Raw genomic sequence first — 19,228 nt, 5'->3', positions numbered from 1 at the left:
TTCAGAGCTTCGCGTACCGTACCGAATAAAAAACTGTCTCCAATCGTTAGCCAATTGTTTATGAAAAATAATCGAATGGGTCCTTTTTTTCCTTCATACACATACACTGATACGTATTCCCATCTTGATTCCAGTTGGTATTTTTCATCTGCTTTTATTTGAGGTAATTGGTCGAAGTTATATCCTCTTCTTTTACATTCGGACATGAGAGACTCTATATCAATTTCAATCGGCATCTGTACCTTTTCCTTTTGGTCGTGAAATTTGACAGCGGTGTAGTATCGTATTGGATTATATGTCACGTAACGTAGTTTAGGTTTTTCCGTACTTTTCATTCGTTTGTTTCCACAATCGTCGTATCCTGAGTCTTCATCACTGAGTGTTTTGCGCTTTCTGTAAGACGATTCTTGATGCTGATTCGGTGGGCATATGGTATGTCGATGGTGTCTCTCTGGAATCGTGTTGTGTGAATTGATCAGTTCATTATCGATTCTTCGCTTTAACTGCTCGCAATTGTACTCATATTCCTTTATTTTCGATTCCAGGTATATAATTCGGTTTTCCATTCGACTTTTTTCGTATTCTTGATAACATAATTTTTCGTCTTTTTCATCTATTTTTTTCTCAAGTTGTTTTCGATAATTGGACTGGTACATCTTTTCCTTTCTAAAGTCTTCCGTTAGGATTTTGTAACTTCTCTCTTTATTACGTAAAGCTTCGTCATTTATTTTGAAACGTTTTTCGGACTTGGCTAGGTCTTTTTCCAAGGCTGCAATTTTGGCATTTTGCGTTGCTACCACTTTCTCGAGCTCGATTTTCTTTCTTCCATAATTGGCCATTAGTTGTTGGATTGGTAACGTAGCGTCCATCAGCTCCTGATACACCTTCGGCTTAATATCTGTTGGATATTTTCATCAAGTTAGCATCACTTTGTTGAGTTTTTTGTCGCGACAAAATTAGTAGTTTATGAATTCTTACCTTCTCTGTCGGTATCTTTGTTTCTTTCCATTTCGAAACGGTACGTAAGTCTTCACTGTAAGGGATACTATCGAATAGATTACTCCAATTATAAACACTGTGTTTTATTTAATTTAATTTGAAAAAACAGCAATCACTCAAAATCGGATAAAACGCATTCAACTAGTTGTTTACTTTTTGAAGTTTGTTAGAAGACATTTCTGATTGGCTTACGAAAAGTATCCCCACCATTTCCTTCCATGTGTTTTGAAAGATGGTTTCCCAGCTGATAACTATTTTGACTATCTTTTATTTCAACATTGAATTTTTACGATTATTTCTGTTGTTTTATTTATAATTCATATCTCAGGTGTGGTGTGTTAGATTAGTTTAATGTTTTCACTGAATTACCGAATGAATATGATATCCGTTTACTTTATCAATTCTTTGTATACGTATTTGGTCGGTTGAATATTCATATGTTGGAATAATTTGACACAGGTAAGGAAAATGATAAGTTTATTCTTCTCATAGAAACAAATGTAATTAAAAACTAAAACTAATGTACTTCTTCTTATATTTCTTAGGTTCATCTTGCGTAATGTGAAATGGACTATTTCTGGAAGCTTCTTTGGACGTATTTTATAAAGGTAAACAAGTTTGAAAACAAATGACTGCTATTATAACGTAATATACAATGTTGTTTTTAATTTTAGATCAGAGTCTGTACAGAAACTATTACGTAAGGTTGATTGGAGTTTACGTTAATCTGCGTGTGCGACGAATCTTTCGATCAAGAATAAAGCTATCTGTAGATATGTCTCTGGTGACAGTATCAATGTGTTCGAGCCTATAACGTAATCTGGAATTTGTTCATCAATGATATCTTCTAATCCTCGCAGGTAATGTACAGTTACGCCGTTTGTTAGATTTTGTAGGAATCCTCTGTAGCAATTTCTTGCACGATGATTGATCGATCCAATTTTTCTATTTGGTACAGGTGTTAGGAATATTTGGTTGGCGCCGCGGTAAATTAGATGGTTTATTATCGCTTCCATATCGTCATAGGTTTCATGTCTCCTTGCTGCATCGTCTATTTGCGCTTCACCAAAAGAGAGTAGAATCGATCGCGGTATTCTGGTCAAATATTTATCGATGTTTTCAATTAATGTTTTTCTTGTAATTCCGGATCTGGATAATGAGTTTGTTTTCCATCTCCTTTTTCTTTCTGGGCTGTTGCTAATCGCTAAATCCACTAAGCCATGTACTAGGCCGTCGCCTATACATAATACGCCATTTAGAAAGTAAGTAGTTGTGGTACCGTTAGTTGATGTATTTGCTAAGTATCTGGTAACGTAAGCGTAGTCGTGATCTCGTTCGAAATGATTGGAATCTAATAACGTTTTTGGGATTTGCGTACAAATATGAAGGTCGAGTTCCTGAATTACTTCCATTACATTACGTAAAGTTCTTGGTAAGAAGGAATGACATTCAGCAAGCACATTACGATTATCACAGGGTCTGTTTTCATTACGTTGTCTTCTCGTTGCTGCTACTGATAATTGTTCGATTTGTCTAGTTAACTCGTTAACTGTGGCTGTTTCTCTTCTTTCTGTCAGTAGGTTTCGATGATTAGCTTCATGTAGCTCGATCATGTACTGACTTCTCTCTCTACGGATATTTGTGTGTTCGACATGTAATTCCGAAAGCTGTCTCTCAAGATCCATCATTCTTACTATGTATTCCGATTCGTCTATCAATAAAGGAAACCGTTGGATAGTAAAAGTCACTGGATAAATGGTTCGATCATCAAGCTGCCCAGTGCACATGGGCACCATACACGGCGTAGGAATACGGAACTCGGGTCCGAAATCGTAAATCATTTCCTTGCGACAGCGCTCATGAAGTACATGTGGACAAGATGAAGTCCTCACGAGAGCTTGAGTTGGTAGGAGAGCAAACTTGCAGATGCCGCAAGTTGGAAGAGAAATAGAATAATCGTTCGTCGAGTTGTCAGCCATCTGTAAGTTCACACATGCGGTCAGAGTTTCGTAACGTAATGGTGACGATGTAGATCAATTGTACAGAAAGTTTATATTACCTTGGAAATACTGGAACGAATCACGTAAATGGAAACAAACTGGAAATCGGATGGTTTTTTACGCAAGCGAAAAATATAACACCTTGTTGAATTATATTACGTAATGAAACAGCAGTGCAGAATTAATCTTGAGGAATTTGTTCAGGCTTTCGCGAACACGTATATAACTTGATAAACTTAGTACGTTGTGTATCGGAAAGAATTTTTACAGTGAGGTAGTTTATCGACAGGAACCGCTTTCTGTATTGTTTGGTTGAGACATGCGCAACGCTTTCATCATAGTTCAGCCTTTTATTCCGTTTTCGTAAGTTATATCTTTGTTTGGCAGTGGATTTGATCAAGTCTCGTTCTGTGTCGTCCTCGACAACTTCTTTCAGGATTGAATCAAATTCAGTTTGCTTATCAGTTGATATATTATTACGTAAACTTCTTTTTATCATTTTGAACTCATCGTTGTTATCTTTGTTCTGTTTATTTGAAGATTTCATGACAAATTCCTGTAGCAAATCTTTCTGATTCGTAAACTCCAGCATCTTTTGCTCCAGCGTTCTGTTGTTGAATTTTGAACGGAGTTTAGGCTCTTTGCGTAACATTTCTTGTTGATGTAATGTCAGGTAAGATATAATTTGTCGGACGCTTATTAGCTTCTTATCTTCGCTAAATTTGATGTGTACTAATTCATAACAGTTTTTTCCAGCACGTACGACTATCAGATAGGGACCAGAACGTTTCGTATACAATTTTTCAGTTGTTCCTTTATCCGATGACGATTGCTTGTGGTTTGTTATCATCACGAGTTCACCAGGTTGGTGTAATCGTAAATCTCCACGCTTATCATTGAATTTTTGTTCTTCTTGTTGTCGTTTTAATTTACGTTTTTCTGTATTTAGGTTGATTAATGCTTGATGATCTGTCATTTCATCAATTCTGGAGTCATCAAAATCATCCGTATAAACCGCCTTACGTGCTAGTTGATCAGCTATACAGTTTCCGTAGTCAGTCTGTCTTGCGTACGTGTGATGGAGTTGGAAATGTTCAAATTGTACTTTCAATGCTACGATTTCTTCAAATAATTCTTTATGGTATACAGGTTTGTTTGACGAATTTTTCCACTGATTAGCGTTCCATTTATTGTATTCTGTATTGATTGCAGTAGTTAAGTATTGCGAATCTGAAAATATCAGTAATTTGGTAACTTTATTACGTAACATTATTTCCATAGCAGTTTTGAGCGCTATCAATTCGGCTAAATTGTTTGTATTGATGTATTTTTCGTGATTGATTCTTTCAGAGACATTTTTGGTGCCTTCTGGGTGCCAGCAGATCCCAATACCAGCTACGGCATCTTCGCTTCCGTTATCAGCACAGGCTCCGTCTACAAAAATCCACACATATCCATCGCTAGCTGTATACACGTCATTTAACATATCCAATGGAGTTTCCAAAAGTACATCACTCGTTACCGAAGGTAAAATTTTTTCTTTGATTTTGCGTCTTGTAGCTTTTAGTTCGAATTTAGCATTAATTGGTACGTAGTTTACAGGTAAACCAGTTTCGAATCCTGGCAGTTGCCACAGTTCATCTGGGATTATTTCAACTTCATTTGGACGGTGGTTAATTTCATTTTCGATGGTTTTGATATGCTGGTGCCAACCATGGTGAGTATAAGCTCCATCACTATCAAGGTTAATTTTCACTCGAAGATGTTCTCCAATTAATCTCATCGTTCTTTCTACAATATTTGATTGTGGGTTGTATGGGGTTGATTTTCCATTTTGTATGCGATAACGTTTTAATAACTTTTTCCAAATGTTGTTTTTGAATTGTACTGCATTATCAGTGTTAATTTTTCGTATTTTATGTCCTAATGTTACGATTTCTTTAATAACTTCTTCCATTGTATCAGCTACTGCTTTTTGTTTGATACTAATTAGTAAACGTAACCAGATTTTTCCAGAAAAAACATCTTTGGCCACAAATACGTATTTTGGTTCATCAGATTCGTTCGCTATGGGACCCAGTAGATCAACTGATAAGACGTCCGCTAGTCGATATGCGTTAACGTAAGCAAATTCAATTGGTTTCTTCATACCGTAATTTTTATTCGCTTTACAATATAAGCATGCACTAGTGAGATAACGTACATAATGTTTCGAATTCGCAGAATAGTACATTCGTCGGAAAAGAGTATCCAATTTATTGGCGCCTACATGTCCAAATACTTCATGTAAATGTGTCATCGTATCAGTGAAAAGTTCATCAGGCAAGACTGGAACAACCGTTTCATCCTTATTGTTGAACATCAATACCTCTTTACCATTTTGAGTATGTATTGAGAATCGTAAGGCCAACCTCTTCTTAGCTTCTAAATCACGTTGGTTTAATCTTTCATCAGGCACTTTCAATCGATATGTTATTCCTTTGCAGGTTTTATCTTTCTTCTGGAATTGATCTATTTTACGTAAGCTTGATATGAGGCGTTCTCTGATTTTATCACTAACGTTCTGTTCAATGGATACTAAATTGGCGAAGTTGCTATAATTTAATGTGATCTCAGGAGCTTGAATTCCAAACCAGCGTTTGTGTTTCTTACGTAAGTCATAGATTAAATTATAACAATTCAGTTGTGTGATCCAAATGGCGGCTTTTCGGTGTATTTCAGCCATTACTTCAAAATTAGCTACAATTGATTTTAAATCACTTCTTACGTGAATTTTTCTTCCATGGAGCCATAGTTGGAGTTTGCGGATAGTTTTTGTTAAATTATACATCTCGCGTTCGATTAACGTGTATGATTTTTGGTGTTCTTTAAAACTAAAGCTTGTGAACATAACGATTTCATCTTGACCTTCGACGGTTTGATACAAGACAGCATTCATAGCATCCGACGACGTGTATGTATCTAAATATAAATCATATCCTTTTCTTGGTGAAATTAGTACAAAATCCTTGATGTATTCTGCTTTTAGTCTTTCGAACGCTTCTTCTTGATCGGGTCCCCATACAAAAACTTCTCCTTTTTCCGTTAATTTATAAAGATTACGTAAGATTTGTTGATAACAGGGAATAAAACGCCTATATAATCCTGTTAATCCAATTAGTTCCAGCACTTCGTTAGCATTTTTCAATTCGAATTTCCCGGTCTTCTTATTTGTATGTTTTTCGACATACTCTAGGAATTTTAATATTTTCTTGGACTGTTTCTTTATAATGCCTGGTTCTAAATCGAATCCTAAATGGTCCGTTGTTCTTCTAAAAAATCTGGATTTGGTTGCATTCAATTTGAGCCCATTCTTACGTAAAATTTCAAATACCTCGACTAGTAATTGAAGCATTTCTTCGAAAGTATCTGCGCGTAATAGAATATCATCCACATACTTGGTGATACCTTTTTTGTCTGGAATAATATCATTAACGAGGTTTACGAATAGCGCTGAAGATATCTTTAGACCGTACGGGAGTCTTATAAATTGATACACTCTACCATCGATTTGGAATGCGCAATACTTGCGGAAACGTTCTTCGAGTACAATTTGCCAAAATCCAGCGACAAAATCCAATGTGCTGAAAAATTTAGCTTCTGCATATTCCGTTATGATACGGTCCAAAAGGCCTGCTTCATTATAATTTTCGTCTAAAATTGGGTTTAAATCCACTGGATTCAAACAAATTCTCATTTCACCATTCTTTTTGATGTTAATGACAATAGGGTTGATATATTTTGAATTAGAAGGTTCTATTACGTCAATTGCTAGCATAATTTGGATTTCACGCTTTACAGCTTCCATCATCTTTTTCGAGGGGTTGTATTTTCCACATTTATAGATGATTTCTTTTTCAGGGATATTAAATTCCAATTTTTCCTTTTTACCTTTGAATCGACCTGGAAATTTACTAAAAATGTCTTTAAATGGGGCTAGGATGTTGTACGCATGATCTGCTTGTTGTGGAGTGATTCTATTTTCAGATACGGCTTCATCTAGATCAGCACGTAGTCGATTGAGATAGATTTCTGGACCCGTATCGACTACACCTTCAGGCAGTCTATAATACTTTCGTAACGTATTAGCTCTATTCAGTAGCATATAAGTATCTGGAAGGTGTTCTTGACTGATTGATACATGGTTTAATTTCAATTTCGTAACATAATCTTCTGGTTTGAGAAAAGGTATTGAGTCAATATCATGTTTTGGTGTAGGCTGGCAATAGGCAACTCCTTCGTGTATTCTAGGATCAATTCCGAGTTGGATCATCGTTTGCATTCCAATCAAAAATACCTGATTACAATTTTTCATAACGTAAAAAGGAATTTTCAACGTATGTTTGCCAAATCTTAAGGTTGGTACCAGTGCATAATGAGCCGTTTCTACAATTTGTTCATTAGCCAACACGCAAGCTACTGGTTCTGATAATGGAATGTAATCCATATCTTCAGAGTGATTTTCCATCAAATATTTTGCCGTTTCTTCAGATATTACGTTAGGAGTTGCCCCAGTGTCAAGCTGTGCTGGGTAATTGTTTTTTCCAATGCCAACACTGACTACGGTTGTTTTGATTTCTACACCTGTGCGATCTAATTGAGATAACACGGATGGATCCTTTTGAGCACCTTTTTGAGTAATGTTGAAAATATGATTAATATTTGATGTACGGTAATCTAACGTGTGTTTGGTGTATTTTTGCTTTGGAATTTCTCCATCACCCTTTTTGACACTGATATAATCATGAATCGTGAAGTTATGCGTTCGTTGAATAAACGATGATAACAGATCCTTCGAATCGACGGTATGATAGTCTAATTTTTTACGGTGTCTGCTTAAAGCCACAATTACGTGAGATAGGCTTTCATAAACGGGATTACGTTGTTTATTGAGACGTACAATAATGATGTGGTCATTTTGTTTGCCTTGATATTCGTGTATCGTGTTAACTTTGAACTTTCTGTTTTCCAGTATAGACTTCTCATGTTGCGTGAATACCAAATACTGTGCCCCAGAGACCCGTGGAATGGTGTCAACTGAATAGTAGTCAAAGATTTCCATCTCTGAATGTACAACTGATGTTGAGAACATGCCATCTTCGTATAAATCGGTGAGTAATTTAGCAGTGGTAAGTGTACATCGGTAAGATGTTGACAGATGTTCTCTTTCATCAATTAATTGATCGGGTATTGATTGGTATTGTGTTTTTCTTAAAGGTGATCGATTGATGTATTTAATTTGACGATCATCTCCAATCAATACGGCGTTTTGAGCTCGAGATTTCATCATGGCAAATAGTACTTCACCAAAATGGACTAATAGTGCCTCATCTATGAAGATACGTTTGTATTGATAATCATTTCCGTGCATTAAATATGAGTCTATGGTACGATAATTGCGTAAAAGTTCAACATCATCTATTGATAATCCCAATTTTTTAGCTAATCTGGTACGGAAATCAATTGTAGCTTCTTTGGTTGGAAATAACACCAAATCAGAACCATCATGACGAAGTTTGCTCAATATGTACGTAGTTTTACCACAACCTGCTACTCCTTGAACCAATTTAACGTAGGGGTATTCGAAGTCATTGATGTCAACGTTCTTACATTTGAGGTAAAGATCGTAATCACTTAGAACTCTCGATTCCTTAGTTACGATTAATGTTTCAGAAGCTGGTGTTTTCTTGTTTTCTTCAAGATCTTTCGACTTAATGAAACGCTTTCCGTCATGCTTGTATTTATGATCTATTATGTTAGAGGATGGTACATGCTTGAAGAAACCATCGGAATTGTCGTAGATACCAATTTCCAGATCGTCAATGTCAACTAATTTCTCAATATTGTTTTCGTCGGTGTTGATTATTTGATTATGGATTCGCTTGGCGTTAAGATGAGCTGTTTTATACGTATGATACCATATTGCTAATTGTTCACGCGTAGCATTAATAATGTAATCAAATTCATACTCGGGTTCTGGTATAGGCGGTTGGAAATCTATGGTGAAAGCATTGACTGGTAGGTCAAAAGTTGGATGATAATTATCAGGTTTCGAAAAATCATAATCTTTAACACGATAAGCTTCGATTAATTCTTCGTTGATAGTTTTACTTGTTTCAGATTCATCCTTGGATTTATGACGAATATTGATTGGACTAGAGTCAGATGTTACATCAGTGAAAATTTCCTTCAATTTATCATTCAGCTTTTGAATTGGATAATAAATACCTGCATTGTTCTTGAAGAATTTCGTTATATCGGGTTTTACGTTACCATTCATGTCTTCATCGACGATATAGTTACCATCAAGAGAAGGATGTGGATTAACTGAAGTGAATACTAACGATGTTTCGAAAACAACTCGCACATTACGTAACTTTCCCAACGCTGAAAATAATTTTTGAAATGCATGCCAGCGTGTTGTTGGTACTTTATGGAGATCATTCTTTGGTGGTAATACTAATGGAAACAAGACGACGATATCTTTGAATTTTTTATCGATAAGAGCTTCCATTAATTGATCGGCAAGTTGAGTGAACTGTCTGAAATCCACCCATTTACTGTTCAGTTCGCGTTGACCAAATGAAATAATAGCATGTTTCTTATTATACTTATTATTCTTAATTTGATGTAATAAATCGCGAAGTGCAATGTCATTACGTAAATATGTAGATGGTGTGATGTCGCAGTCAGCTATTTCAGACAATTTTTGGGCTAAAGAATCCCCAAAAAACTCGTATTCCGAAAAAGGGAATTCTTTTTTCTTACGTAACGTATTCTTTAATCCTGGTCGTTGTTCTCCGACGCATCTTCTCCTGCTGATGTGTCGGAGTCTTCCCCGTTTTTTGAATTTTCATCATTTTGTTGTTGGTATTCATCTTCATCGTTTTGATTCATCTGAGATGATGAAGGCTGAGCAATATCGGTATGGTTAACTTGTGTCCTAAGCGGTTGCGTACCAGAACCTCCTGCAGGTGTCTGATTGGATGCCCCAGTGTTATTCGGGTTAGATTTCGAATTGTTCTGTGAACCTTTACCAAATTTGACGTATTTTTTGTTCTTTTTGGCTGGAAGGATGGGAGTTGATTGATACAATAACGGGTTGGGTTGTCGTAACGAAGTTGGCAACTGCCTGATGGTCAAATCACGAATACGTTTCTCGAATGTTACTCTATTGCAGGTAATTTCAAGACCAAAATGATGTTGCATATTAATAGGGACAACAGAACAGAGGGTAGAGATAAGATCATCATCAGTCATGTTTGTATCACCGAGGATAGTGTACCACTTTAAAAAATCTAGAGCCCAACTCTTAGTTGAATCAGTCGCTAAATTGATCGTACGGAAATGATTTTTTGCACTTTCGTGTTGTTGTTGATTCCACATAGTTAATATGAATGAGGTACGATGATTATAATAATAAGTAAACGTCCGCTTGAGCGAGTCCTTCCAGTTAATAGCAGCCTCACTGATTAAGAGTTCGTTGAAAAATTCAATATACTGAGAGTTGGAAGCACCTTTATTACACATTTGTTGTTCAAATTTAAGGACAAACGAAATTACTTCAAACAAGTTAGCGTTGGTTAACCTATGTCTGTTGTCAAAAATATTCTTTGATTTCAATTTGTAATTATTTTTCTCCGCAATGTCTAGTTCATAACTTAATTGCCGTTGCCTGGGGTTTGCATCAGGTGTTTTCATTAGATGATTCGTTCCAAGTTGGAATTCCACTATCTGTTCTTCACCATTCGATTTTTTGTAAATTAAACCCGAGTTGTTAATCATACTTTCCATAACTTCCTTAGTCTGAACTAACCTTCCACTTTCTTTAATAATTTCAATACCTGGTGGAGTCTGATCTTGAGTTAAATCAACTACGTTATTGGTGTTGGAAACGTTACTGGGAGTTGATACATTCGTAGCATGTGGTATGATATTTGATGTAACGTTAGATGTTGTAATGTTCGGCGGAATCGTATTGTTATAAACTGGTGGTGGTCGTGGATACATAATTGCCGGAACCGTGGGATTCGTAACTTGAGGTTGTGGAGTGGATGGAGGTGGATTAGGTATACCGTTTGAGGTAAACAATGGGACTGGACTAATCTCATTGAAACGTCTAATCATAGGCTGTAGAACTTCGTACGTGTCAGCTGCGGCATCCAATAAATCTTCACACATAGGTCTGATTTCAGCCATCTCGTCTGTAGCAGCGAGTCCCAGTCTCATACCACTAAATGCTACATGGTTGATGTGTTGGGTTTGTCTATGCGATTCATTAAATAGGTTCTTTATTGTGCGGGTATCTTTGATCATAGCTTCGCGAAAGTATAGAAATCCTCTTTCAATTTGGGACGATAGTCTTTTGTAAACATCCTTAATATCTTCTCTTGTATCTGATAATTCCTTTTCAAGAGAGCGTATACGCAATTGCATATCTTCGGTTGATTTGATACGGTCATCATTGCACTCAAGGGACCATTTGATGTGGTCTTGTAGCTCAGTATTTTCGGTCGGGGTTGGAACTGTTATTTCAACACCATCAAATTCTAAAGAATGATCCAGAGCATCAAAGTTATATACTCGACGTGCAGCTTGGCCTTCTCTCCTAGGAGGATCTAAAATAGCAGCTATGGATAAGTTTTTGTTGGAAACATCCTTACCTATGTTTTCACATGCAGCTCTATTGTCAAAGTCACACCACTGTAAAGTTTGCTCAAGCGTAAAGGCATTTTCTTCTCTTTCCTCGTGAGCATGTTTGGGAATATTAGGCGGTGTAGCAGTGTGTTGCTGTTGGGGAGGTTGGCTTTGAGGGCGTCTATTCATAGATTCATGCAGTTCATCGAGTAAACTATTATGAGCACGACTGGTACGAGATTGTTCTTCATCGTTACGTAAGTTCAAAACTTTAGAAACGTTTTTTCCTATCTTATACCCTCTAGCTGTTACGAATCTAGCACAAGCCTTTACAACTGGAAGATCTATAGTTTTATCGACAGCTCTCAGATCTTCTCTATACTTGGAAAAATTACGTGATTTTGGATGATAGCTACGACCATGTCCATCCACAATGCGTTGAGGAGTTGGCGAAGGTTGAGTGGCTTGGCTCACACTGGTGTTCTGTCCCTGAGTACTCGAACTCGTTTGTATATTTTGAGCTGAGGTACTAGGTTGAGAAACAGTTGGGTGTGGAACCACAGTAGTGTTGCCAGTTTGGTTACCATTTGAGGTACCTGAATTATTAACTTGACTCGGAGTTTGGCTCTGAGGGTTCGATTGAGTGCCTTGGATTGGCTGGACCAACTGAGGATTACTTTGATTAGGAGCCATGTATTGGATTGGCTGAGGTAGACCATAAGCCATGGGTTGATTCGGAAAGTAGTAACCAGGAGTCCCAAATGGTATCGGAGGTTGACCTTGTTGAGGCATGATATGGGTAGAACTCGCAAAATATTGCGGATGCGGCCACTGAGTCATATTCGGATTGTAAGCCTGGGGCTGAACATAGTATCCAGATTGGTTTGGATTGACTGGAACGTTGCCTTGGTTTTGACCATTGGATTGACCATTGACATTTCCCACGTTATTTGATTGACTTGGATCCATTTCAATAAATTGAACCTTTTGACCGGAACTTGAACTGAACTGGAATGCAATTAATTACGCAAGAGACACAAGGTATCTGTAATCAAAACTAACGAAAACGTAAGTTTGAAAATATAACGAAAGCAAAGAGCTAAGTTACGCAAATGAGAGCGATATTGTTAACTTCTTCATACGAAAGAAATAAACATAATGATTCGAATGTCGAATCGTATGCTCGGAGCTCCGTTGAAAGTGAGAGATAAATAATCTCGATGGTGGGGATATTAGGCCAAGATACAATGCCTGTAGAGTTGGTATTTTCCCATAAAAACCTGAGCACAATTTCTATTGTATTAAATTCAGCAAGAATCACGTTCCTCCGCTATCTTGGTAACATGTCTGAACGTAATTTTGTCGTAACAATGCCGCTTATTCGAAAGTAATCGCTGACTCGTAGGTAGGTACCTATTTCGCGTTGTTGAACATATTGAAATAATGTAATGTAGAAATCCCCATCTATTTATAGGTTGAAAAATATTCGTGCAATAGAACGCAAATATGAAACTTGTATTTTACTGCCATATCATTGTTTGATAAATAGGTAACGAACTCGCATTCCTATTTTCTCGAAACATGAAATCTTCTCGAACTGATAAAACAGATAGTTCATTTTCCATTACGTAAAAATACACATGAAATAAATGCGAACCATAAATGGTGCCATATTTCCATCCATTGACTGCTGGATCAAATCCTTTCGTAAATGATTTCTTTATGGTGATTTATGGTCCAAGAAACTTATGAAATAACATCTTATGAACTAAACACACACATGTGGAAAGTAGGTATGGGTGCTGAAGTTGACCTTGGTTGATGGAATTCGGTCCTTGGATCTTCGTAATTTCTATGGAAATTTTATGGCATTTATGGCACTCGAGCCCCACGTTGGGCGCCAAATGTAAAGACAGTATTTACTTGCACCTGAGGTGCTACGTGTCTACATGGTATAACTTCACCCTATGACCTTGTTATACCTATACCTAGTGCTAGCACAGATAGGCACTGGCGATTTACCGCCTCGTATACCTACTCTTCGGAGATAAAATATGAAATATTAATTATGCACACTGATATATGAATAAAATGAATACTCAGTCGACTATAACGTTACATTAGCTTTATTGGTTATTAAGCACAGCATGTATATAGTCTTAGTATATTACGTAAATAGAATTACGATTTGATTTAAAGGAAGCGAGTACAAGTAGTCGCAAATGCGTGTATAAACACCACCCAGGGACAAGGGCATTCATGCCGGATAGGGCAGGTCCAGTATAAATGACTCTAAGAAGAGAATTTAGAGATGCTGCAGTTCATCCCTTGAGTAACCACGATCCAATCCAATAGTCCATTACGTAAAAGATATTCCATATCCCAGTAATAATTAGATGGAAAGTACGTGCTCCATACGTCGAACGTACTGATAGGGCTCCGTACCTCGACCTATCTATTGAATTGAAACCAAGCTCTCGCTTAGTGAGTCCGTGATTGACTGGTGTTGTGATCGGATAACGTAAAACACTTCACTGGCGCGAACTAAACCGCTAGATAGCGTGGTTACGTAAGAGAACTGACATTAAACCGAATGAAAGGTAGAAGGAGAACAATTTTCCCTCGCCTAAGCGACGGAAAATGGCGCAATTCCTCCCTTTACATGTTTTCTGATGATTGATCGTAAAACATATTTATGTAGGTACGAGCATATTTAAAAGTGAAAAAAAATGTCTGCGCCATCTCCCTTCTTCAGAGTTTTCAATCACTAAAACGGGTATACGATTTTAAACATACCCAAAAGTGAAGTGTAACTTCGAAAAAAGTACAAAAATTGCAGAAACTGGTTTATTAATTTTAAATGTGTGATAAAGAAAATTGTCAAAAAATAATTTTCAAGAAAATTTCCATAATTTGAAACCTTGGAAGACAGACAGATGGAGGTTCAAGTCAGGGACCCAAAATTCTCCCCACGATCTTTTAATACCATCCTCCGCCTTCTTTTCAAATTCGTTCTCCAACTTTTAAAAAAAATTCGAAGACAACCTACCCTAATGCATTATTGTGTTACTTTTCTGGATGAAATAACACCAGCGTTTTTCGCGGTTTGATTCTGTACTCTGAATCATTTCACATTTTTCGCCCAACCTTTGAAATGAAGGGCGAAAATTAATTTTAAAAAATAAGTATGAATATCTGTTACACAATAAGTAGGGAGGTGCCTCTTGTTCATTATACTCGATCTGTGTTGAAGTGTAATGTTATTATTTTAAACTAATGTTGGACATGTTTCTTTTGTTTACAGGTGAGTGCATAAATCTGACTTGAAGCTGTTGTGTTTTGAATTTAAAAATGTTTTGTTTTGACCTAAAAGTCGGTGAGTGAATACGAGACGCATAGACTATGGTACATATTGAACTTCTGTATTCGAGTTTGTCGCTGGAGTTGAATGCCTACTCTTATTTACGTAGGTACCTACGGTAACTATCTCTCAAACAATGGTAATTCATTTTTAAAACAGTTGGAAAAAATGAAAACTTACTTTTTGTTGGTTGTATGACCAAGAATCGCATTATCGATACGATATCGTCGCATCCCTGTTTTTGATCGAATGGTTAGAATTTAAAAATTTTTGGTAGAGTTGAAGCTCTATAGTAAGTTGATCATTTCACCTTTTCGTGCTCTGTTGTTCGCTCCTCGCGTCAGCTTCCTCACCTTCAAAAAAAAAAAAAAAAAAAATAGACACCGAGGTAAATTAACATGTAAAAATCAAATCATCCGTAAAGATAATACCTACGAGGAACAAAAGCATCGTATCGGGTATATAGCTTTAATAAAAAAAAAAAAAAACATTGCGAGAAATACTCGTACCTAAAAATACGAAAGTTTACAAGGGGTTGGGAGAGTACAGGAAATTGTATCTCGCCTCGGATATCGACTAGCTTTGAAAAATGTCCTATGAATCGACGATCAAAAAGAGTCAATCATGACATTAAAGTTGTACTTTGGTCTCGGCTCGTACCAAGAAAATGATAACTCGACATCAAAGAGATACCATAGAGATGGTAAGTTTTTCCAATATGCGGGTATCGTTTCTCTCGTTTTAATAATATACTCGTCGTTCGTCGCATCGCATCGCATCGTGTCGATAAAGAGATGGTCTCGTTTTAGTGTAGTACTATCTGTATCTAGCTAGCTGTAGCTATCTACCTCTTCACGGAGGAGTGCTCGTTTTCACGTCGAATTTTCTACTACGACAGACAGAGAGAGAAAGAGGGGGAGGGAGGCAGCTCGCCGACAATTTATGGTGTCAAAAGAACGAAAGAAAAATTTATACCTTTTTTCGATAGCAACGACTTGTTTTACTAAAGGGTTAATTAAGTCTCGGTCAATGAGATGTTTTTAAATAAGGATTGCGTTTCTCTATTTCGCTTTTAGTGAAGATGAGAATCTGTTTGGCGGAGTGGTCGCCTTGTACAGTATGAAGAGAGAGTAATGGAATGACCAAGTGGACGAAATTACGGTATGTTCATTCAAGAGGACGTCGAGTGTTTCTACCGAGGAATTACTGTAGCGGTATGTTTATGCAATTGATAATCGTACTTGGGTCATTCCATGCCAAATCGGCGGATTTGTGCACGAGTAGTCTTCGATTTTTTTCAAAATCAGATCATTTGTAGAGGTCATCAAACGATGACGAATGACGCAAACCGAACATTTTTTCGATTTTGTTTGACGGAGCTGTGACGCTTCAAAGTTCTCCAAAATGGCCGAAAATGGAAAATTTCAGTTGCAAATTGCTCCGGTTGTACGTGGTATAGAATTTTGAACTTTTTTTCAAATTGTAGTACATTGAGAGGGTAATCGACGAGTGATGTCAAAATCAGTGTTGCAACTTTCAAAAACCTAAAAAAATCGATTTTAAAACTTATAATTTAAATATAACCATGATGTCCGCCAGTAAAAATTCTGAAAAAATTCTCAGTTTTAGTCCTTTTTATGTAGAATAACATATCAAAAAATTGGAGGGGCCTTTTTTTTCATTTTCGAGAAAAAAAAATTACAAGTTTTACAATTGCTGCAAATGTACCATCAGAAACCTAAAAAATGAAAATTTTTGCATTTTTGAAATACTTTACCAATGTGTAGACGATAATGTGAAAAATTCCCCTCCCCCTGTGAGAGTACAGCTTAGAGATTCCTTGCGGAAAACGGTAAAAGATAACTCGTTGAGATATTTCCACGAAATATCCCCTGGGTAGCAAAGTAGTCACTTACTCAGTCTGCTCTTCACTTATAACTACGTTATTTTCCGATACAGCTGTATCTGGAAAATTTTGCACGTTTTGATCGCTATTGACGTTGGTGTTGGCAGATATGTTCAAGAGCGAGTGATTGTCGATCGGTTGAGTATTGATTGGTTTAAGATTTATCGAACTGTCTTCCTGTGCAGCTGTACTTGAAATCTGTTCGATAGATTGTTGGATTGATTCGCTTGGTGGTTTTTCGACGGTTACCATGCCTAAGTGTAGAGCTACGTTTAGCGGTACGTTATATACAGGTGGTTGGTTCATATTACGATTTCTCGCCATCGAAACTGGGATCGGAACGTAGTTTTGGCGAATTTGTTCCACTGGTTTCTCGTAATAACGCGGATCGTGGTATGGCCCATTTACGTCTACGAACACAACACCAACAACTTCGGGGATGTTATGGAAATTTGGCAATTGATCAATGTGGATCTGAAAATCATCAATGTTTTCAGCCCAATTGGTATTGAAAACATTTTCATATTCCAGAAATTTTTCTTCGTCCTGCCCTTCGTATACAATCATCGGTAATAGAAGAATTTCACGAACTTTTTGTTTATTCAGATTGATTAATAACGTTCAGAATAACTCAAAAAATGTGTAGGAAGACATCCCGCGATGCATATCGAAATTCCCAATTGCGATCATCATTCGGTACGGTACATAATCAAGTTCACCTTTCGTGATTTTGTCAAAATATTTGATTAAATCGATAATGGACAGGTCCCTTCGGTATGCATCTGTGTCCAAATCATCCTTGAATTCCTGAAGAGCTACTATATATCGCGCAATTCCGTTCGCGTGGCCGTCTCCGATAATTAAAATATTCATGGCGAATATTACGATACGGAAAATACCCTCTTCCACTTGACGAGCAGCTGCCGTAAACTGGAATGGGTGCGCGTTATTTGGATACCATGGAGCTAATTCGGAAGCATCAGAACCATATCGTTCTTTATATCGACGATCGTATTTGTCTCTTTTCGCGTTTTTTGGTGTTGCTGGAGATGTTACGTTCTTGGTTGTTGACGGCGATGTTCTTATCGATGGTGTTGGGGTCAATGCTCTCGCACTTGATGTCGATTTTGTCGCATATTTTGGTTCTGGTGATTTGGTCAGTGGTTGTGAACATGTCTGGTAACTTGATAACGGTACAGATGATTTCGAATTTGATGCCGTGTGCTTCGCGTCATTTTTCGGCTTTGTTGATTCGTACGTTGTTTTACGAGTCCCTCTTTGGGACTCGTCGGATGGAAAGGGCTGTCGAACGTACCTATGATCTCGGTTAGGATTATAGTTCGAGCTCCATCTTACGGAGTCGTATTTGTCACTCTTGTCTGACTCTGACCCACTGCGATGTGACGTTCTTTTTTCCGGTTTTCTGTCGTATCCTGTGTGACGATTTTGATATTGATTGTAAAGAGGAGATCGTTTCGTATTATCGGTTGATTTATCGTAGTATTGATTCGCATCTTCGCCTCTTGCTCTCTTGTATTCGTTATCGTTCTTCGGGATTGTGTAGCTGCTGTTGGACGCTTTTGATGTTGACGAACCGGATGTTTCAGTATTAGTATTCGTGACAGTTGTCTCGGTATTAATATTTGCTTTCTCTTTTAGCGATTTCAGATAAGCTTCTTCAGCTTCTTTTTTGCTCTTGAGTTTCAGAGCAACAATGTCGGCTTGTATCCCAAAAGGACTCTGGTTAAAGTGGACCGCTCTAGGTCTAACTTGCTGATTTGGGTTGGCGAACGTGAAATTAGAAGCTGATACTGCTTGGAGTCGCTCTGTGATATTCGGTTGATTATAAAAATTTGAACTCATGCGTTGATGCATATATGGAAAGCCAGGTGGCGGTTTATGTACAACCGTCGATGGAATAGATTGTTCGTTCGATGAAATTTGCGTAGTCGTGGCAGCACCGAAGATGTTCGTCATGGTAGCAGTAACCGTCGGATTTGTATTCGTGATGCACGTAGGCGCCGAAGACGTTACAGTTGTAACGTTTGTTGGCGTCTTTACATCAAACCAGCTGCTCAACTTGTCGGAAATAATGGTAGTCTTGGTGATTTTTGCCAATTTGAGTTCTTCAGCTAACCGTTCGTTCTTGATTTTTAACGCTTCTAGTTCGCTTTCAGCTTTTTCGCATCGTTGGTGTAATTTGTCTGCTTTTTGTTTCACTATTTCGCGAAATTCTTCATTCGCCTGTCGTTCCGCCAATAATTCCACCTTGGAAACCCACATCCC

At 37.4% G+C, this 19,228-nt stretch overlaps 1 protein-coding gene across 8 annotated transcripts in view; it reads left to right on the top strand.

Annotated features, from left to right (window-relative positions):
* The window catches only part of ASPP (Ankyrin-repeat, SH3-domain, and Proline-rich-region containing Protein), a 309,410-nt gene that overhangs the window by 209,735 nt on the left and 80,447 nt on the right, over nt 1–19,228 (top strand). The window contains exon 1 of one of the 8 annotated variants that reach the window (XM_065358733.1): nt 15,109–15,141. The exons of 6 other annotated variants lie outside the window; for them this stretch is intronic. In XM_065358733.1, the coding sequence (XP_065214805.1) occupies nt 15,124–15,141 (18 nt within the window). In that variant the 5' untranslated portion in view covers nt 15,109–15,123. Of the gene's footprint in view, nt 1–15,108; nt 15,155–19,228 lie in introns of those variants that run through there. One more of the 8 variants, XM_065358735.1, reaches the window with a different exon arrangement.

This window comes from Planococcus citri, chromosome 3, assembly GCF_950023065.1.
Source record: "Planococcus citri chromosome 3, ihPlaCitr1.1, whole genome shotgun sequence".
Lineage (NCBI taxonomy): Eukaryota > Metazoa > Arthropoda > Insecta > Hemiptera > Pseudococcidae > Planococcus > Planococcus citri.
The sequence above is the reverse complement of the archived record's forward strand: the minus strand, read 5'-3'. Positions and strand labels throughout refer to the sequence as shown.